Below are 21888 nucleotides of genomic sequence, written 5' to 3'. Positions count from 1 at the left end.
GGGCAGGCGGCGGAGGAAAGGAAAGCCGACTGGGGTCGGAAGCAGCTCCTGGCGCAATGTTGTGATCGGCGATGTCAACAAGCGCATCTCGCATCACACGACTCTTTCCTCCTCCTCCCAATCATCATCATCATCAAGGCACATATAAAGGTAGCAGGCGATGCCTCTCCCATCGTCACCTCGCTACCAGCGCTCTATTTCAGATCGCCACTGCCTGTCGTAACGTGCCCATTCCTCACTCTTCCTTCCTGCGAGATCACTAGCGTTGAACCGGTCGTCATGGTGGCGTCGTCATTATTTGGGTGTTTGCTCCAGTGACTGCTTCCACCCAACGGTCACACGCATATCATCATGCATGCGCGCTTCTGAAATTATTCCATGTATCACTGACTCCCCACACGGCCCGGCGCGACAGGTCGCGAGTCGGCGATATGGCACCAAACCCCATCATGATTCCGCGAAAACCAGTGCGAAAGTCGATATACGAGGAACCAGTGCGAGACGATGCGCCAGCACCAGGAATCAGCTACCCGATTCTTGCCACCGTGGTCGTTATGTTCTTGCTGTCCGCAGCCGCATGGCCTTGGAAATGGACATTCTCCGGCGCCGGCATTGAGACACTACTGCTGCTATACGGGCATTCGCAACAGAAGCGAGTCCTTCCTGTTGTGCCGCTATGGACGCTCTTGGCTACGCTGAATTTGGCATATGCGGTTTGCTCGACCTCATGGTTGCTGCACGGCCTCTTCGTCACTACCATATATCCCTTCGTTCTGCTCACATGCCTGAATCAGTTTCCTTGGGCGGCGAACATTGCTCGATCAGGGCTTCGAAAAGCGCTAGGAGGTCAATCACACTTTGTTAAGGACAAATTGGCCATGTTCAATCTCCCTGCACTGGAAATCGACACCGACGTGGATGGCCTGTTCGTCATTCGAGGCATCACCGTGTCGTTCTCCAATTTGAGTCTTGTCGCGCACGGAATCGAACTTGGTTTGAAGCTCGCCGACGACATCGAGCTGGCAATCTACGTCGATGAGGTGGTTGTGAACTTCTTCAGACACATTGCAATTGGCGATGTGTATGCCAACGCAAAAGGCGGCAAATTCGAAATGACGTTCGGCGAACTGGAAGAAGAAGATAGTGACGATGCTGCCAGCGAGTTCAGCGTCCTACTTGATGACACGCCCCTTTTGAAGGCTGCTGCTGCGAAAGCCAAGGTCATGTCAGACAGGCCCAAATTGAGAGAAACCTTGACCGGAGTGAGCTATATGAGGGACAGTTCGGTACAGCAAGCCGCCGATACAATCAAGACTTTGGACCCAGACGACGAAGCTGCAGATCAACAGTATCATGACATACTGACGGAAATCCGCACCTCGAGCGCAGTGTATCAGTCAAGGCAGCAAGTACGCCAGAATGCTAAGAGCAATGGTCGCAAGCTCGAAGACGAGAAGGACATGCGTGCAGCAGTGTGCGCAGCCCTACAAGAGATACCATCCGTGCCTCATCCACCACGGCGATCTATCCGCGTCACCACTTTGCAAAATTCGTCGCCGCCATACGTGCGACGTTTCCTGCATCGGCTACCGTTTCTCCTCAGACTGTTACTCACCCCTCTCAGCTATCTACATCCCGTCAGTATCGCGAGCATCAACGCAGCTGGCTCCGGCAAGTGGCTATCGAGTTTGCTGCAGCAACAGGTGTTCAAGCAATATACTGAGAACAATTCTCAGCTACGGAAATTGCAACGCAAAGTCTCCACATGGACAGCGGATGCCAATTTCTGCGTGCAACTGACCGACATCGACGGCCTCGGCCAAGTGCCGCTGAACTCCAATTACAATATTGTTACTTACCTCAAATTCGATGATGTTCTGGCCTATCGCACCATCCCAGCATCGGGTGTTGTAACTCAGGTCATGCGTCTTGGTGGGGCCGACGCGACATTTACGATACCAACGTATTTGCTGCCTCATCACGAACATATCCTTCCGCGAGTGCCTGATCAAGAGGATGAGCACGAGCTTGAAGTGCAAATTACCGAAGCAGATGGTATGCCGAAAGCTGTGCAAGCTGCACAGCATCTGAAACAGGTGAAGAAAGACGAGACGAACATCAAATTGTCTGTGCACGGCAGCCTGCCAGTCTCCTGCGATCAGAGCCTACTCAACTTCATTGCGGCGCTGGTCAAAGCGACCAAGATCATCGAGCTCGAAAAGACCGTTGAGGAAGAGGTGCAACCTCCCGACACGCCGATGTCGTCAACTCCGACAGGTGATGAGGAGCCCGGGCTGGACGCTGCATCACCAGATGCAAAGTCAGAAACCAACATTAGCCTGAAGGAAGTTGCCGGATTCAAAGTCTTTGCCAAAAATCTTCGACAGAATCTCAGAGATGGGACAACGAAAGCGCAGATCAAAGATATCGCAAAGGACTGGCATCAAACTGCCAAAGATGGGATGAAGAAGGCTGCTGTGACCGGGCTCGTCAATGATAGATGGATTGCACATGTGGTCGGCAAGGTTGCCAGCACACTCCAGAAGGCTCAAGGCGATCTTGGCTGGAGCGGGAACATCCCCATACCGCTGGGGCCTTATAGAGACACAGAGGATGCGGCACTTACGAAGATATTACCTTAGACGACAGTGAAATAGGCATACAGAACTGGAGAGCAATAGACTTCCGCCGCTTTATTGGAGTAGAAAATGAACGGAACGCGCTCTCACTCTCTGCGAAAAGAGTCGTTCACACGATCATTATTGAATGTCGTCGATTTAAGGCTGAGGCATTCCTGAGAAGTTTGGTCAAGGACAAGGATCATGCAAGGACCATGCTTGGCTTGGCTGTGACGCTTTCCTTCTCCAGTTTTCTCTCTCCTGCCAGCACCAACAACCGCGAGACACCTCCACAACATCATCTCCGTGATCTTCGTTGAGCAATCTTTGACATCTTGGCGATGGATCAGACAGTCGTTCGGATGTCCGTCATCATGACCGCGAGAGTTGAGACGTGAGTCTCAGCGCCAGCTCGCGCGGGATGCGCGTGAGATCTTAGCAGCAGAATGGTCTCTCCGTCGCATTCGGCATTCAATCTCGACCCGCACGAGCGATGATTCTCCACTACTCTCCAAGACATGTTTGGGGTACTCTCCGAACTCCGATCCGTTCATGTTCATGTTCATGAACTACACATGACGATATGCCGGAGCTAACGCACGTGTGGAACACGCTGCCAACGGTGTTCTTTCAAGAAACATCACCCTGCTTGGCGGACGACAGCCCTTAGCGATCTCTGTGAATGCTCGTGAGCAACAGAGATTTCCTCGCTATGGCGGAGCACTCTCCGTTGCGGTGTTGTGTGCTTTGCGCAGTACAGTGTATTGGGCCGCACCGCCATGCTCACCGCTTGCAGGACCCTGCGACTCGTGATTGCAAGTCCCCAAACGATGCATGATCGGCTGTGGTGCGATTGAGAAATACATCTCGAGTAATCCTCGGATGATCACCAGTGCTTCACAAGATCTTCTCGCAAATTCTGCTTTGGTCTCGCGAGTCGCACGCTACCTTGTGCCGAACGGAGGACACTCTCTTCTTATCGCTGCTTTGTGAGCATCGGCCGCTTGAATGCTGACACGTGAGAAGAGAAACTGCGGAACGGGTCGCTACTGGCCACTTTCCAAACAGCATGGCTTGATTGCTTTGCAGTGGCACATGCGAGACCAACGCCATCATCGCGTGAAGTGAGAGCAGAGGCGTTGCCTCTATCATCCTACTCCGATGCATTGGGTCTTTCGAAGCGAAAAGTCCGTCGCAGGCCATGGAATACCTCCAATGGTGGCCTCGATTGACTCTATTCCCAAACCCGCCGCAGCGTACAAGTGATTACTGATCCTTTTATTACTCTACGCAGAGTTGCTCACTATAGGGTCGTCGCCCGCGGTTCACCGATCACTGTAACGGATGTGCAGAACTACAGTCCAACCGAAATGGGACGCGCAAGGGAGCTCGAGCTACAGGGATTGAATAGGCCGGTGCATGTGTCCGCCATCACAAGCGCATTGCGCACGAGCATTCCCCGAAGTATCGGCATCGTTTCGACCCATCACCGATTGCATATTGCTCTGCATGCCCCTCTCACAATCAGCAAATCGTCATCAACAATCTTCCTGATGACAACCGCGCAAGATGCACAGTTTCAGTGAAGCATCGTCGACGAAGGGATTGTCCCCGGTCTCGACCATCTATTCCAAGCCATCCAGCAGTACTTCCACGAATCCATCAACGAGACCACCATCGAAGCGAAGGAAGCAATCATTTCATGCTTCATCTCTGGCCTTTTCGTTTGTGTGTAAACTGTTAGCAGTGTCAAATCCGCCACCTCCGATGCTCGAGAAACCGAAATCATCTGGCGCTTCGGTGGTGTCGGTCGAAAGGCAGGCCCTATCACCGATATGTGTTTACGGAGACATCACGGGACCGCAGCTCTGCAAAGTCGTCGTGATCCTCAAGGAGCTGCACCTTCCTTATATCCTGAAGGTGGTTGATGTGGGAGCCATCAAAGATGATCCTAATTCTGCACCATGCGAACTTATACGCAGCGGACCGGCTATGGAAGATCCTAATACTGGCATTGTGCTCTGGGAGGTAAGACCGGCCCTTATCAAGCATTAAGTTTGGCTACGATGCGATGCCGTCCGAATTGAGTGTTTGCCATCTAATGATCAGCTGACTGATACATGTTTTACAGTCTGGAGCCATAGTAGACTATCTCGAAGAAATGTACGACAAAGTCAACAAGCTACGCTATACTTCATTCCCAGAAGTCTGGCATACCAAGCAATGGGCCTGGCATCAATTTGGAGGCCATGAATCTTTAATGGGGCAAGAAAGCTTCATCTCTACTCACGAATTCTATGGTGACATGGTACGCGGGACTCTTGCGACTATCGAGAATCATCTAGGAGCGACCGGCAATCTTTATCTTATTGGCGATCGTATCACATATGCGGATCTATTATACGTCGCCTCGAGAGAAGCGATATCAACGACCTTGATGCGAAGCTTCGTCGAAAATTTTGAGGTCGAGTGGCGACGGGAATGGCCAAGGACTTACGATTGGTATCAGCGTTTGTTGATGAGGGATTCGGTCAAGAAGACTTTCCAGGAGAGGTTCGAGATTATGGAAGAACGAGGGTGGAATGATTGAGCCCGATGGAAGACTGAAGAGCAGGTGCTCTGTTGCTTCGGAATGGGTGCGGCAGCACCATAATCATTGCGCGTTCCTGGCCGAGCCTGCGCATCACCTGGAATCCGGACTCCCGGCACGGAGCATTCGAATCGCAGTGACCCTGCATCGCAGAAGCGATGGAAATTGAGCTTCCGCGAAGATACCCTACAGACATGCCGCATCACCCGACACCGCTTCCTCGACTTCGAACAACATTTGGGATTGACGGGACCCTAGTGGGGTGTCTTGCGACGCTCAGCTGAAGGCCACTGTTCCCCATCAAGTCGCATCAGGCATGGCTAATGTTCTGCCACAGCCGCAGAGGTGTGCGTTCGAAAATGCATTGCAGAGTGCACTCTTCTTTGGACTTCCAGCCTTACTGACCAGGTCGCGATGAGAGACCTGCGTTCTAGAAGTCTCGTTCAGCTTGCGAGATTGAGCAATGCAGAGCAAGACATCAGTGATATCCTCCATTGTCGTGTCCGTGACCAAGTCACGCAAGGCTTCAAGAGCGCAGCCCGTCGACAGCGAAACTTTTCACGCCTAGGCCACGCTGGAAAATCTGCAAGGCACACCCCAGCATCGCAGCCACCTCAGGCGTAAGGAGCAGTTTCTAGGCTTGAGAGCAAGAGATCGTAAGAGCGGAAAAGTGTGTTGCTGGAAGCACCATGCTTTATCACGATCGCAACCGCAGAAGCTTTGTGCTGGCCCGATGCAGTTTGCATGCGCAGACGAGAACGACGAGGAGCTGCATGGCGTGCAAATCTTCCAGACTCGGGATTCTAGTATAGTCCATGAATAATTCATTAATGTATTGACCACGGCTTTGCAGCTTTTGGTTCAAAGGAACCGTTCCGTCCCTATGACAAAAGCATGACAAACCCCACATCGAGGCCTCGGCGAATATGCATGCAAGTCAGAGCTATAAGCATCAGCTCAAGTTGAAGTGACGAAGCATCCAACACAACTGATCAAACACATTCAGCACAATGTCTACTAACGGAGCGACAGTCACTCACGCACACTCAGACAAAGACGGCCACTTTCGCCGCAAAGACAGCGCCTTCCGCGACTGGATCTCTAGAGACCCAAACTCGAAGTTCCCTGCCGAAAGTGGTCGTTATGCTCTTTACATGAACTATGGATGTCCCTGGGCACACCGAACATCTATCGTTCGAGCACTCAAAGGCCTGGAAGATCACATTCAGATGATTGCCACAGACTTTGATCTGACGAGTAATGGTTGGACTTTCACAGGTTCGTCGAGATGCTTACTCACTCACCAAATACTGTACTGAAATTCCATCACCCAGGCAAGAACGGCTCCGAAGGCAAAGATCCGCTCTATGGTTTCACAGGACTCAAGCAGCTTTATCTCAAAGTCGATCCGGAGTATACAGGAAGATACACCGTTCCTTGTCTCTTCGACAAGAAAACCGAAACGATCGTGAGCAACGAATCAAGCGAAATCATTCGTATGTTCTATACAGAATTCGACGATCTCTTACCCGCCGAACTCCGCGAAGAGAATAAAGAAGGCGGAGGACTCTATCCCGAGCATTTGCGGAAAGAAATCGATGAGATGAATGAGTGGGGTATGTCATATCTCGACCCCTTCAAGACCCTGCACCATTTCCAATCTCCAAATCTACCTGCTAACACATTTTTGTTTTTCTTGTATAGTCTACAACACAATAAACAACGGCGTCTACAAATGCGGCTTCGCCACAACCCAATCCGCCTACGACACAAACATCTACCCACTCTTCACCTCTCTCGACCGTCTCGAATCGCACCTCTCATCCCCATCTCATCAACCCTTCCTCTTCGGTCCCTACATCACCGAAGCCGATATCCGACTCTTCACAACTTTGATCCGCTTCGATGCAGCCTATCATACAATTTTCCAAACAAATCTCAAATCGATTCGACACGATTATCCGAATTTATATCTTTGGTTGAGGAGATTATATTGGGATGAGAGTGAGAGGACGAGAGGTGGGGTTTTCAAAAAGACGAGCAATTTTGAGGCGTATAGGTATGGGTATGCGAGGGCGAGGGGGAGGATGTTGAAGGGTGGGGAGGTGGGGGATGAGGAGTTGGAGAGGATTGTTATGCCGAGGGGGCCGAAGGTTGATATTGATCCTTTGAAGGAAGAGGAGAGGCTGAAGTGAGTATAGGTGAGAAGGGTTTGTGGTGTTGGTGATTATGTTGCGTTTGCAGAATGTATCGCATATATTCTATCGTATTTGACGCGCAAGCAGTTTACCAGTACTGGGTGACTGGTGCCGCTGAAGGACTTCTATCATCTTGTGCTCTATTTCATCACCGACTTTGTCCATTTTCCGTCTGGCTTCGGCTGCTTTTCTGGGGTCCCATATAGCGCGGTGGAATTGCATGGCTTCTTTCAATCTCTCAACTTCTTCCCAGAGTTCCTTGTACTGGTTGATCTCTTTCACATTCTTGAAGCAGATGCCATACAGTTCACAGAGACTTGAAATTTCAGGCGCACAGTCCTTGGCTTCCTTCTTGAAGAGATATGGCCACATGTGCTCCCACACGCGGCCAGCAATGTGGTCGCTGAAATTCGTTTCTGTTAACCACTTCACACTCCGTGCATATTGCTCTTTTGGTCGACTACGGATCGCGTCTCGTGAGACTGCAAACTGGCTGCAGCAGGGTCCAGCGAGAATTTCAGGAACCTCGTCATCCTCACCAAAGTTGGCGCGCCACGCCTCCTTCATGTATGGCTCCTCGGGCTTCTTGAAGTTGGAAAAGTCGTTTGAGGTATTGATCCATGCTGGACAGGATGCTCGCCACGTGACGCGTAGATTGAAGTACTGTCTTTTGATTACTTGCTGAAGATCGAGCCTCGAAAGTGCAAAGGAAGTGTTGCGCAGTAGAGTTCCTTCGACGTGCCAAGGTGTCTCGTCCGCGTGGACAAAGATGCTGACGTCCGGAAGGTCATCGTAAAAGTCATGGAGATAGGTAAAGTACATCAACGCTTCTCGGCCTTTGTTGAATGCTGCTGGTCGATATTCTGCGGCAGCCGAATCGGCGACATATCGCAAGATCTTGAGATTCGGTATTTGTAGATTCGCGGTCCATGCTGTGTCTTCCTTCAAGGTCGACGCTATTACAAGATGCGTGGTGATGTTTTCGTAGCGATTTGCTCCGATGTCCGTGATCAGTGCAGGGTGGGAACGTGGGCGTAGGAGGTAGTCGAAGGCAGGCAGCACCCTGCTCCAGAGAGTGTAAGTCGCGAAGAGGGCAAAGACGATGACGCTAAGACCTTTCAGGCGGTGGCTGTTGAGTAAGTGTGAAGGTGACATGGCCAGACCTGCTCAGACAGCGATGCATGGCAGCATGAACCTCTGGCGACGTTTGTTCAAGGTTGCAAGTGATCGTCTCGAGCCGCAGGGCACGCCCGTGGGGCTGTGGTCCAGTTGAGGGCGAAGGAGCGCTAACAAAGGATGCAACAACCTTGGCATGTACGTTCAACGACTGCGCATGGCCGGAAAGTGCGCGTTGACGACGTTGGTGATTTGCACAAGCATTCACTGGTCCGGAGGAGCTGTTCTGAACCTGTAGAAGTGTGAGCGCTCAGAACAACATCTTGCAAGACTGGGCATTGCGAAACGCAGATCTGCACAGCGTCAACTCCTTTCGGCGGCATATTGACGGCGCCAAGGCGTCCAATCCTGCGCTAGTCTGGTCGCGGCGAAGAGGAAAGGCCGCCGAGTTCATCGTCTGCTTCCACTGTATCTCGTTCTTAAATCAGCTTCATCTCAGCCACGGCTGCGTCAGGCCTGCCATCGCGTTGTGAGGCGGGCGCGCAGCCTTCTGCCTATTCGTGCGATAGGGAAGTACGCCAACTTCCTACGACATAGCCCGCCGTGGTTTCGCCTGTTCACGAAAGCCGGAGGCTTCTCCTCGCCTGACCTCAGGTGCATCAGCAAGCCCTTCGGTAGCGCATAATCTCCAGCATATGGCGCTCGAGGCGCTGTCGTGGCGCTGTCGTGGCGCTGGTCACAACCTGGCCTCCTACAAGCGTCACCGCTTGACTTTGTTCGCGCCACGCTGTACCAGACTTATTTACCGCTCAGCAGGAATCAGATCCGCGATTTCGCGTCTAGTCGCGTTCTGTGATGTTGGACGGTCCAATTGCTGCGAGCGAAGACGAGTATCTGCTTTGCCATGCAGCTGCCTTGCCAAACTCGTTTGTTTCGGAGTCCAGACTCCAGAGAGGCAGTCGCGGAGAAAGCCTAACGCCAAGGTTTTCGGTCCATGTCAGCCGAATAACCTAGGCACTCTTCTCCTCTTCACCTTTGCTCCTCTCACACACTGGCAGTACACCGAGCAGTACACAACCCCGGACCGAAGCACAAGGTGGAGCGGAGTGGAGTGACAAGCCATCTCGACGGCCAGACAGCCACGAACCAAAGTCGGAGGTGCTTCAACGCACATTCGTGCGCCTCGCGCCCGTCTCATCACGAGCTCGAAGATGGTGCGAACGACCAGCCGTGGCACTCAGTAGTGCCCACTGTCAGGCATCTATCGCCGATGAGCGTCGAAAGAGCTCCCGGTTCCTGTATACAAGTCGTCTCAGGAAGCATCTACAATTCGACTGTGCACGCACGTTGCTCACATCCGAGTCCTGACCCAAGAAGAATACCTACAGCGAGCAGTACCTACAGTACCGATCCCTCCTCAATTGTTATCAACAAGCTGCGAGGCTGGACCCTTTGCGTACCTCAGCGGCTGCTCAGCCATCCGCCATACCCTGCATTTTGCACCTGACGCCGCCTGACGCCGCTCGACGCCGCTGGGCCCGTCAGTGGCTTAAAATTTCTCTTCTCCACAAATCGACTTCACCCACATATTGGACTCTGGGGAAACCCTTTCGTGTAAGTTTGCACTCTATCCTGCATGTAGAGCTGGATCTTCGGTACTGTAGAAGCTCGTTATTGCGCCCTATGAGCAACGCTGTGATAGGAGAAGTACCAGGACCTCTTGGAAGACACGACTTGTCTCCGCGTTGGAGGTGACATATTCTCCGACAACAATCCTCCTGTTGTGTCACTGTGCTGCTCTTGGTAATGCTTGTTAGCTCGAAAGGCGCATTTGATTTGAGAGGCGTTGGGATCGTCGGCCTCACAAATTTACTTTCTGTTCCTGAGCGAACGCACTTGGACAGCCGGCTGACCGAAAGTGCCGAATACAGACATTCACATGTCGATCCTTCAGTTTCTAGCACTGCCAATGCGGGCACTCGTAGGTGCTGACAATGTACTATGCGCTCAGTGGCTCGCCACTTGCGTTAACTCTAGCAATGAAGCATAAATCCCCAGTCAGGCGGCGCCGCCATCTATCATAGTCTTGGCCGTGACTTTTGGAACCAATGAGAACAGCGTCCGAATCAAAGCCGGATACTACCATACTCAACATCCACAACGATGTGACGCTTTTGTGGGAGAGTGCAATATGGCACAAAGTCACTTGCCGGCCTGGATCGTCGTACGCCACAACGGCTTTCGACAAGACAGGCAAGTCGAAGTATAGTCTTACGCGGTTGTTCGAGGAATACAAGTAGTCCAATTTCTCCCGCAACTCGCTCGAATATTCAGCAAACCACATTGACCCTCTCGAACAATCATCATGGTCGGGACTCTCTTCTCTACAGCCCTCCTCCTCAATGGAGCTGTGGCCTTCCCTCACATTGCGGAGATGGTCGCCAAGCAGAAGCGACAGGTGCCAGAGGGTGCCATCCCCTTCCCAGAGTGGCCCGGCACACCGAACCACGCAACATTCAGTGGTTTCGACGCTGAACAGCAACTGGTGTCGGTCTCTGGTGAGCACGAGTTCCGACCACCGGGACCAGGCGATATCAGAGGTCCATGTGCTGGCTTGAACTCAGCAGCCAACCACGGGTATGTTCTCCCACGCAACGACGAACGCAGCGGAGGTTGACCTCCCCACAGATACATTCCACGTGACGGTATTGCGACTCCAGAGGCCATCAATACTGGTCTTTGGGAGGCGTTCTCGCTCGATGGTACTGCCACACTCTTCCTTAACACCGCGACATCGGTAAGTAATATCATACTCGATGATGAAGAATATCACGACACTAACGGCTTACCAGTTCTTCAACGGAGACCCATTCTCAGGCCGCTGGTCGATCGGACCTCACTCGCCCAAGACGAACTCGCTTGGCGCCATCGGTAACCTTCTCGGCAACCAGACCGGTATCTGCGCATACGGACACTTGCGATCAGAAGGAGATGCCTCCATCACTCGCGGTGACTGGCTGGCACCAACCATGGCCTCCAACTGCATTTCATACCCACAATTCTTGCAGGAACTGTTCGACGTCGCAGACGAGATGGGTGGTGGTCTTATCACCCCACGTGTGCTTGCTCAGCACTCCTCCAACCGCAAGAAGTACAGCGTTGCCAACAACCCCAACTACTGTAAGCCCGCCCACGACACATGTCGATGGACCAAACGTACTAACTCTTGGCAGTCTCGCCACCATATGCTGGTGTTGCCTTCACTTTTGGCGCCCACATGTTCGCCTTCCAGCTGCTGGCCAACCACTCTGCTGAAGAGCCACGTGGTTTCTTGACCAAGGAGGTCTTCATGGAGCACTTTGGCTATGACCGTGATGACCAAGGCAACCTCCGATACGTAAGTTACGCCCTTGTAGCCCGTCGTCGGCAACTCGACGAGAATGTTCTCGGAACAGCGGCTGACTTGTACTCAACAGACTTTCGGCCACGAGCGCATCCCAGAGAACTGGTACAAGCGCTCCGAGCAAGACCCATGGACCTTGACCGACATCGTTGTCTCCACCGCCCAGCAATGCGCCACCTACCCAGGCAACTGCCAAGTCGGCGGTAACACCGGTACAGTCAACAGCTTCAAGGGTGTCGATCTCACCGACCTCTCCGGCGGCTTCATCAACAGCGTCGAAGACTTCCAAGACCCGAACCAGCTCGGCTGCTTCATCGCCCAGAGCATCAAGGCTGACACTCCTTCTGCCTTGTCGAACGTCTTTGAGGGTCCACTCTTGTCGCAAGCTCTCGATCTGATCGACAGCAAGCTTGCGCCAGCACTTCTCGGACTTGGAAACTGCCCTAATGTGCCTGCGGGTAAGGGTTTGAACGAGGTTGATGCGCCATTCCCAGGTGCGAGTGGTGCGTCGGAGGGTCCTCGTGGTCCTTTCCGTTAAATGCTAGGAATATTGGAATAAGGAATGAGATGATGTAATGATATAACATGTATAGCACAGCTTAGATGGTTGTTGCTCAGGATGTAGCACAGCTTAGATGCTGGTTGCGAAGAACGAAATGAAATGAATTGTAACATATCCATTGCATGACCCAGCATCTCTCACACCGTTCAAGATGGAGTTCGTCCACGTCCATCCAACTTTGTCCATACCAAACTTCTCGTCCATGCTCAGGAGCAATTGTTGCCCAAGCTGTAAGGCGTCGCAGCGTGAAGATTTTAGCACCTGAGCTGGGTGCGTGCCTTCACTCTCATATTCTTGCCACTATATCGTGAAATGATGCCTCAGGCCTTCGATTGCCCCTCCTGGAGGGCGGAGAGCTCCTGACACATCGCAACTACAGACAGACAGCACAACACACATAAGCATACGCATACGCGCCCACGTGTGACTTGGGAGTTTGCAGTCAGGTAAAACAGGCCTGTAGTCTAAACTAGTGCGAAAGGCTTTGGCTCATCACGCACACAGCACAGCGCCCACTACCAAGCAGCCATGATACGAAGTGGCTCACAGCTCTGATTGCATGCTTTTATTGCTTACAGACAGGCCAAGAAGGTCCAGATCATGCCACTCGCGAGTTTGAGTTCCACAAATGGGACTGACTGCGCCAATTCCACAGAAGTGTCGCTTGCCCAGATGGACGCACATTTCTGATGGCAAGTGCAGCCGCAGGACCACGTTCGTGGCGCTGATGAAACGAATGCTAGCCCATTTGGCGCAGACGGAGTCACCGAGGACTCGCAGCAAAGCGAAAAGGTGAAGGAAACATGCAGGCCCCAGATCCAGACACGACACGCCTTCAAGTGCTGGGCATAATCATGGTCTTCGCGTAGCATTGAGAGCCCCTCGCCGAAACTACTTGCTGACTTCCGGGCCATCTTCATCGAATACCCTGCCTGATCCTTGACTGCAGCAGAACCAGCGCGCAATGGCTACAGATCAACCGGCGATCGGAAGAGAGGTTGGCAAAGTCGACACAGACTCGGGAGGACTTGCACGATACTCTCTGAAGATCCTCCTCCCTCCTGGGATAACTCATGATGTGGAACCTGAACTATCACTCGAATATTGCCAAGGTGGGCCGAATGGTAGCCTGGGTGCTGGATGGGCTCTGGGAGGGCTTTCTTGCATACGTCGAGGACCATCGACGCTGGCCTACGACAGCTTCAACCCACCGCCTTCAGATCACGATGTGACAAAACCAAAGCTCAACCTCGATGGCGCGGAGTTGCTGCTGGTGTCTGGCACGTATGATGGATCGGACGCAGAGTATACCACAGAGGTCGAGAATGTTAGACGCTCTGTTGTTCCCCGGGGACTTGGTTTCCTTGTTAGGGAGTCTACTGGGAAACGACTGGAATATGGCACAACTGAAGACTCTAAAGTGTTTGTCTCTGGTACGCAGACCATTCGAGAATGGCGTCTCAAGAGAGTCGTGGACTATCACGGCAACTTCATGACATATAACTACACGAGCTCGCCTCGGGGCGATAATGCTAAGCAGCCAGATGCTAATGCCTGTTATCTGTCGAGCGTAGAGTATTCTGCAAACGAAAAGACCGGGCTTAGAGCAGCTCGCGCAGTAAAAATGGGATACAGTGATCGCCCAGATGTGATGATCCAGACTGTTCAGGGCGACCGGTGTACCTGGGCATCACTCCTGACCTCTGTTCAGATCGGTCTGTTGCAGGAAGGAACTTTTAAAGCCCACTTGACGTATGAGCTCGCATATTCGGCCTCGCCTGATACGGGAGACTCGTGCCTGACATCTATCACAGAGTCCTCCACAGCGGAGGGCAAGAAAGTTAGCTTATTGCCATCTACTTTTGGATATACGGCGGCACTGCCAGCTGGCACAAACAGGCAAGACCTCTTCAAGCCGGCTTCTCCATCCACAGTCAGCTTGCCGGCCACAACGAATAACGTCGCATTGTTCGCTCTGAACATTAGTGGTCGTTGCATGGCAGATCTGGCTTGTGTGCGCTACAATCCGGCGACACGACAGGTCTCGGTCAAGACCTATCTCGCAGAACGACAGACTGGTGGGACAGTATCATGGAAAGCTTCAACTGGTCCGGGGGCTGAGGCGACACTGCAATCTGTCGACATGAAAAATGGATTTCCAAGCATCTTGAGTCCAGATATGAACAATGACGGCCGATCAGATATCGTGGTGCCATACTCTGATTCCGATAGCAGAGTGTGTTTTTCTGTCTCCCAATGTGTTGGCACCGGCTTCCAGAACGCGAGGCCCAAGAAGACAAATTTCCCTTGGACTGAGGGATCTAAATTCATGGCGATGGATCTGACCGGGCGAGGCACAGTAGACATTGTGCAGATCTTTACCGACAAACAGAAGCTGGCTTTCAGGAATTTTCCTGCACTGAATCGTGATGGGCAGATTGGGCTTCAAGACGCCATCCTTTCGCCTACCAAGTACGACAATGTGAACAACATCGACTGGTTTCAGCTTCGTCATGCCGCCACGGACACGAAAAGTCTGGTTAGAATTTGGGCGCAAGACCTTGGCATGGGGCAGGTGCAATTGAAGGCTACTGCATTCAACTTGGTCAAGGCGTTAGACTCCACTGGTGGCTTTCGGGAAGGTACAACATCTCTCCTAGGGAACCCAATCCGCGCCGGAATTGACAAAGTCAAGCCAACCGTTCTGCCGTGTGATATCAATGCGGATGGTGTACAAGATGTGATTCTCGCAAGCGCTGAGTGGAAAGCTGGGAGAATGGTGCTCGTCTTTGACACTTACTTGGGCGATGGCGCTGGTGCGTTCAAGAAACATGGAGAGACCATCACAAGAACAATTGTCGCAGAGCAGCCGCTCTCCTCCGATCGGCCTGGAGAATTCTACGTTACCAACGTGAATGGTTCTAATTATCCAAGTTTGAGTTATGTTTACCAAGAGCGAACATCGAAGTCATACCTATCCTTGACAGTGGAAGGACGCAGTGACGGTTTTGTCACGGAAGCTACCTTGATCACAATCGCCAAAGATTTGCCAGGCAAGAACATGCAGGTTGTCTCGTCTGACATCAACGGGAATGGCACAGGGGACTGGCTGTTTCACACAATCGAGAATGACGTGCCACGTGTCGTGCCCGTGTACAATCGAACGAATGCAATCGGCTTACTTTCGTGGGCTCAAGATCCAATGGGCCTGCGGACGAATTTGACATATGGTAGTCTGTCCGACCCTGCAGTGTACAACCCGCGAGTGGACTGGACCAAGTACGAGAATTCATACAATGACGGCTATACCGTAATTGCTGCCCCGAGCGCAGTCGTTACACAGCTCGAACATCGCAATGATACGTCCGTCAATAGCTTTAACTATGGGGTGGTCATCAAAAAGTCTTATGAAAAGGCTCGAGTCAACGTCGCTGGAAGGGGTTGGCAAGGTTTTGAACAAATTCATACAACAAACGTCAACGATGGGGTATTGACCACAGAGAAGTATCACCAGGCTTGGCCACTTACTGGCACAAAGTCGCAAATTGATACCAAGCAAGCGAGCGACGGTGTCATATTGCGTTCTGTCAAGACTTCGTTCGAGGTCCGTTCAAGAGCAGCAGGCCCATGGAAAGTATATCGCATCAATCGACTGATCGAGCAGATGGACATGATTGACTCAGGTTCCACAGTGCGCTCAAATGCCACTCAATATGCATACGATGACCTGGGCAACATGGTTTTACGCTCGCTTTGGGAAACACAACGAAATCGGCTCATGTTTCAGTCATGGAAGCGCTGCTCATATATGACCATCGACGGTGTGACGAATGTACTCGTCGCTGAGAAATTGAGCTCTAAGGAGAGCAATACCGACATGTCAAAATTCGAAGAGGGCGATTGCTCCTTGGTCAAATATGAGAACGAGACAGCACGAGCCATACTGAAAGCAGTATCAGAATGGTCGACCGACATTGGCGCGTTTTCAACTAAACAAATCACTTTCGATGAATATGGGAAAGAAGTCTCTTCCGTTGATGCGTCTGGCCTCCGTCGAATCACTACTTACGACGATCTCTTCCACACCTTCCCCATCAAGATTCTTGAGGAGGGCAATGGTGTCCAAAATGTCGAATTGACAGCTTTTGACGGCGCTAGTGGCATTGAGGTCGCCAGACAGGACCGCGACGGCATGCTCACCTGTTACCGCCTGGATTCCTTTGGACGTGTGCGCGAAAGCCGTGCAAAAGCGACTTCGCAAGGCAGCAGCCAGGTGGCTGCACAGCGGTTTCTGTCTTTCCAGTCTGCGGCAATGGATGCCAGCTTGAAAGCCATACTTTCCGGATGTAATCTCGATCCTCATCGTAGTATTGATTTTGAGAGGGTGCAGAGTCCGTCTGATTCTGCTCATATCGCTGTCAAGGTCACTACGTTCTCGCACGACGGCAGCACCGGCCAGCACCAAGTCGTTGACTACGTAGATTGCATCAAACAGGTTCGCAAACGGAGCTCCGGGATGCTGATGACACGGAAGGCACTTGGCTCTACTGGGAACTGGATTCTCGTGGCCAGAAAGTCTTCGAGAGCCTGCCCACCAGGCTCCAGATGTCCACGGGTCTGGATTGGCTGCCAGCAACCGCAGCTGGAATACGCTCTGTTATGGATGTTCTTGGTCGTCCGGTGTCTCGAGTACGACCTGCGCATCAGGAGGAAGACCGCTCTATTGTTACAACATCTACGTACCTGGATGGCGGCGCAAGAGTTCAAGAGCGCACGCTCTCTTCCAAGGATTCAAACTCATTCACGGATGCTGAACAGCTGGCGTTGCTGGAACGTCGTTACATACATTGGGAAAATGAAGACCTCATCATCGAGAACGTTGACGAGAATGGGCTTAGATCCACATTCCAGCATGATGCCTTTGGTCGCTTGGTGCAATGCACAGATCCTGCTGGCCGGATCGAAACTCGTGCTTATAATCCGCGTGGAGACATCATCAGTCTCGATAACGAATACCAGAACACAATGCGCGAGAAGAAAACACCGGCCTATGTCTATCGCTACGATGCGACACACAAGTTGGTCTCGCAGTCCAACATAGCTGGTGATTCCATAACCTATCGACGAGATGGCAAAGGCCGGCTCTTAGAGAAGGTTGGCAATGACGGGCAAGTGGTTCGGTATACGTACGACAGTTCTGGCAGTGATAAGGTCTCTTCGATCACTGTCTCTGGACGAGGAGCAAAAGAAGCCTTTGATTTTCGGTGGGAGTACTCCTACGACCACCGTGGTCGTGTACGCGATCGTAAATTGATTCTCAACGATGGTTCGAATTACACAACGTCGCTGTCATACGACTGGCAGGACCGGGTGATAGAGAAGATTCTGCCAGATGAAGCTGTCTTGAAACATCAGTACCACGGATCAATTATCAATGCCAGCAGTTTATTGAGCAACAAAGATTCTTCGTGGGGATTGAAGGCGGAAACGACAGCGTTCAATCCTATGGGAAGACCCGAAAGGCTCGTGCTCTCTGGCAATTCTCTTCCAAATTCTTTCATACACGAATGGAAACACGACTCCCAGGGATTTCCGATTAGACACGCTCTCAAGTCGAATGATCAGGCTCTGGTCGATGAACATTATTCGTACAACGACTTGGATCAAATGTCACGCAAGCAAGAGAGAATCTCTGGCTCGGTCACTGATTACAAGTATCAAGGCAAACGTCTTGCGGCCTCCCAGATCGACGGGAAAGACGTCAACTCGTATAGCTATGACGCTGCAGGTAATCTCAGCTCTCGACGTGGTACCGCTGTTCAGTACGGCTCGGGATTCGCGAAAGGAACCAAGGATGGTAGAACCATCTTTGATCTGCAGTACGATGGCGTTGGCCGGACTGCCCGACGTGTCACAGAAAAGTCTGCATTCGAGTTGACGTACGATTCATTCGGAGCTTTGAGGAACATGAAGGATCCCGCACGCAAGATCAACATCGACTTTCTCGCAGATCAGGACGGCGAGACGCTGCAACGCAAGCACTCCAATGGATCAACTGACTTGTTCTTCGATGATGACTTCAGCATTCATGTCAGTCCGGAGGGTAGCTCCACGATCCGGCACAAATTCCGAGGCACCGATGACCACAGAGGTGCGGTGCCTTTACTAGCAAGTCTGGTACAAGCATGCGACTCTCTGGCGCCTATCCGTGTCTCGAAGGTTAGTCCGACAGTCAGCGTCGCATTTGCGGACACGAAAGGAAATATTACACACTCGTTCGATGGGAATAATGGTAGCTTGAAAGACAAGTTCAACTATGATGACTTCGGTCTGTTGGCCCCGCCAGACAACTCGTCTGATGAACAACGGGACAAGAGCGCGTGCTACGAAGGCAACTATACTGATGAGGAGACCGATCTTGTAAACTTCGGCGGCAGATGGTACGATCCTCTTGTAGGCCGCTTCACGACACCGGACAATATTCTGGATATTCCTTCTCTCATTCGCACAGATGGATTGAATCGATACGCCTTTGAAAACAACGACCCGATCAACAACATCGACCCTACTGGGCACTGGTCATGGTCAGCAATCCTAGGAGTAGTTGTGAGTGTTGTCCTGGTCGTCGCTGCAGTGGCAGTGACTGTTGTTACTGGTGGTGCGGCCGCTCCTCTTGCTGCAGCTGCCGTGGGGGCGTTAGCGAGCGGTGGCATCGCAGGCATCTTCTACTCCGTGAAACACAAAGATGAGAACGACGCTGGCAAGTTTTGGTAAGTTGTAAGGCAATAACACGGTCTGCATTATCTAACATAATATCTAGGAAGGGGTTTGGCACCACTGTAGCGATCAATGCAGCCATTGGTGCTGCTACTGGTGCGGCTGGTGCTTTCGCTGGTCCTGCCAGAGTCGCGAGCACTGGAGCACGTATGCTCATCAAAGGAGCTATCGGCGGCACTGCATCTGTACTGACAAAGGCCGCTGAGCGAGGCACTGAAAATCTGTTCTATGGAACACATCATAATCTGTTTGAAGGTGCCGCCAAGTCTTTCCTCACAGGCTTCGCTGTTGGAGCTATCTTCGGTGCCAGTAGTGGAAAGCCGACCAATAATTCTCCTAATAAGCTGGTTGGAATCAACAAGTTCGAGGGTAATTTCAAGTTGAGGGACTTCACTGGCATCCGCAAAATTTTGGAACCGAAGCCTACGAATCCGGTAAGTGCAGTCTCACGAATTGTTCTGAATGTGAGATTTGTGCTGATTTTGCTATCAGTGGATGGGCTTGACGAAGGAGATACTCAAAGTTGGGGGCAAGGCCGCTGCAAAGCCAGTCGCAAAGGTGGGCTTCTGGGCAGCCAAAGAAATGGGCTAAGTGTGATGAATGCATGGAGTGCTTCGGGGAGCTATAGTGCCGACATTATTATAGAATCGTATTGTATCACCAGTAGAAAGACGAAGCCAGGAAGCATCAATCATTGTAGTAAGGACATCAGCTCGAACATTTCTTGAGCTCAAGCTCGATACGAGATCTGGTGAGTGTTGGTCCCGCCTCTGGACTCGACGCATCTGGTCGTTGTGCACACGAAGGTCACTTAGCTAACGCCACGGCTGGCATTCTTTGGCAAGTCAAACCGAGCCAAGGCCCCAGAGCTGCTATGCAAGCCACGTGGGCTTGAGCCTGATTAATCGTAGTCCAGAGCAGCCAGACTCACTAGGAGGTGCGAATCCGGGTGCTAAGTACGCCTTCGATGCCGCAGAAAGCCTTGCGGCGGGGCTTTTGACGCTGGCAGTGGCACATCGCAGCTAACATATCGGGCGCTCCGTCTCCCAGCTCTAGGATCAAGCCAGATAGAAATACAAACACTGGTCAACTTCAATCCCATAGATGCAAAAGTATACATTTTCTTCAAGCCTGCCGACTTTACACCCCAACGTTGTCTCCTCAGCAAGACCGGCATGACTTCAGAACAGCAAAACAACTTGATCTTCTTTCGGATCTCCTCGACAGATGTCAGAGGATATCTGAGCACGATCGAAAACACCGCAGACAATGGACTCAAGCTTCACGTCCGGAGTCCACAAACAATAGCAAGCCTGAGCGAATTTCAAATCCCTTCGCCAGCCATTTCGCCACCTCTATACGACTACACGCAGCAATTGATCCTCTTCGCGGCGTACGGCAAGGCCCATTTTTTCACAAACTCTAACGTGAAAAATGTTGATGTGTGGCGCATTGGTCCACACCTCAGCCTTGTTTCCGTCGAGCGTGTCCAGCCACTGCAGAGCTTTGCGAGTTCGCCGCCTGGCTTGGTTGTCCATGGAGGGCTCATCGGCATTTCCGTACCACGTCAAATAGCCGGAAGCTTTCCTCCAGTCGATGTTCCGATGATCGCACAACGTGTGAATGATCCTAGTCCCGAGGGCTCGGGCTGGTCTGTTGTGCAATACAACACCAACACCAAAGACACTTCCGGCACTGAGTCGAGGTTGTTCCAAAGCAATGATCCGGAGATCAAGTATGTGTATCACATGAAGAGAGATCGCTGGGCTGGCGCGTCAGGCACCCAAGTATTCATTGAGCAGATGAGAGCTAGCGAGTACCAGAAGCTCGCAACTTCGAAAAGTTCTCTGTGGACCTCATATGATGTCAACTGTGGCTGGAAGGTCAGCGAAATGCCGGCTCACGCGTTCACCAGAAGCCAGTACATGGAGAACACACCTACGAAGCGCCGCCTCTATCTCTTTCAGCTCATTGGTCAAGGCGCAGCTATCGAAATATCCTACATCAGTTTGCGTCCCGACGGATCAGTAAGCTCGCCAAATACGGCTGTGAGGGCTACGCAGCAGAGCCAAATCAAGCTTCCTCCCGAAACGGTCGACAATTACAGCAAGCAATTACAGGCAGTCGACCTGGCGGACGGCAGAATCATGTTGATGTGGTCGAAGCTTATCCAGGTCAATGGCCTTTACTGCTATACGCCTGCTGCAGTCGTGACTAGTGTGGACAAGGACGGGGCGTTGATCGGGCCTTGGAGAGATGTGTCGCTGGAGTTTGAGACGCCCATTGCTGACAACGAAGTCAATGTGCGATGGGGTGCGGTCATTGCGCCCAAAGAGTTCGCTTCTTGAGTTCTGCTCGTTGCAGTGATGTAGAGTTGCATAGTGTAGCGCCTGTCCTGCCATGCAGGAGGCGCGTCCAGCAGTGGAAAGTGGAGGCAGGCGTGCAGATGGAAAGACCAGAGGCGAACTCTCTGCAAAATCCTGGCATTCTTGGCAGTTGCTCGTATTGAGACTTCACGCGTCTGTCTCTTCCACGATACTTCACTTCTCTGCTGACAGAACGCGCATCCTCCTTCATAAAATGTATCCTCACCTGAAGCGATGTCGTCGCAGGCAATCGTAGAC

At 52.0% G+C, this 21888-nt stretch overlaps 7 protein-coding genes across 7 annotated transcripts; 6 read left to right on the top strand and 1 right to left on the bottom strand.

Moving 5' to 3' along the window:
- Window positions 1–431: 431 nt before the first annotated feature.
- CKM354_000773000 (uncharacterized protein) lies at window positions 432–2642 on the top strand (the record flags this gene model as incomplete). The annotated part of the gene is made up of 1 exon (XM_044803086.1): window positions 432–2642. One exon carries the CDS (start codon window positions 432–434, stop codon window positions 2640–2642), a length of 2211 nt encoding a protein of 736 aa, XP_044659021.1.
- A 1545-nt stretch (window positions 2643–4187) lies between these two features.
- CKM354_000772900 (uncharacterized protein) lies at window positions 4188–5208 on the top strand (the record flags this gene model as incomplete). The annotated part of the gene is made up of 2 exons (XM_044803085.1): window positions 4188–4646; window positions 4750–5208. The coding sequence occupies 2 exons, from the start codon at window positions 4188–4190 to the stop codon at window positions 5206–5208; spliced, it is 918 nt and encodes a 305-aa protein (XP_044659020.1).
- A 1010-nt stretch (window positions 5209–6218) lies between these two features.
- CKM354_000772800 (uncharacterized protein) lies at window positions 6219–7403 on the top strand (the record flags this gene model as incomplete). Its single annotated transcript, XM_044803084.1, has 3 exons — window positions 6219–6486; window positions 6543–6824; window positions 6913–7403. 3 exons carry the CDS (start codon window positions 6219–6221, stop codon window positions 7401–7403), a joined length of 1041 nt encoding a protein of 346 aa, XP_044659019.1.
- Window positions 7404–7469: 66 nt separating this feature from the next.
- On the bottom strand, window positions 7470–8561 carry CKM354_000772700 (uncharacterized protein; the record flags this gene model as incomplete). The annotated part of the gene is made up of 1 exon (XM_044803083.1): window positions 7470–8561. The coding sequence occupies one exon, from the start codon at window positions 8559–8561 to the stop codon at window positions 7470–7472; it is 1092 nt and encodes a 363-aa protein (XP_044659018.1).
- Window positions 8562–10887: 2326 nt separating this feature from the next.
- Window positions 10888–12463, top strand: CKM354_000772600 (uncharacterized protein; the record flags this gene model as incomplete). Its single annotated transcript, XM_044803082.1, has 5 exons — window positions 10888–11159; window positions 11211–11319; window positions 11375–11702; window positions 11756–11919; window positions 11999–12463. The coding sequence occupies 5 exons, from the start codon at window positions 10888–10890 to the stop codon at window positions 12461–12463; spliced, it is 1338 nt and encodes a 445-aa protein (XP_044659017.1).
- Window positions 12464–13451: 988 nt separating this feature from the next.
- On the top strand, window positions 13452–19855 carry CKM354_000772500 (uncharacterized protein; the record flags this gene model as incomplete). Its single annotated transcript, XM_044803081.1, has 4 exons — window positions 13452–16982; window positions 17060–19257; window positions 19308–19698; window positions 19757–19855. The coding sequence occupies 4 exons, from the start codon at window positions 13452–13454 to the stop codon at window positions 19853–19855; spliced, it is 6219 nt and encodes a 2072-aa protein (XP_044659016.1).
- A 584-nt stretch (window positions 19856–20439) lies between these two features.
- On the top strand, window positions 20440–21612 carry CKM354_000772400 (uncharacterized protein; the record flags this gene model as incomplete). The annotated part of the gene is made up of 1 exon (XM_044803080.1): window positions 20440–21612. The coding sequence occupies one exon, from the start codon at window positions 20440–20442 to the stop codon at window positions 21610–21612; it is 1173 nt and encodes a 390-aa protein (XP_044659015.1).
- Between the last annotated feature and the right edge of the window lie 276 nt (window positions 21613–21888).

Source organism: Cercospora kikuchii (genome assembly GCF_019650295.1).
Source record: "Cercospora kikuchii DNA, contig_00004, whole genome shotgun sequence".
Taxonomy (NCBI): Eukaryota; Fungi; Ascomycota; class Dothideomycetes; order Mycosphaerellales; family Mycosphaerellaceae; genus Cercospora; species Cercospora kikuchii.
Note: the sequence above shows the minus strand (reverse complement) of the source record. Positions and strands in the feature narration are given on the sequence as shown.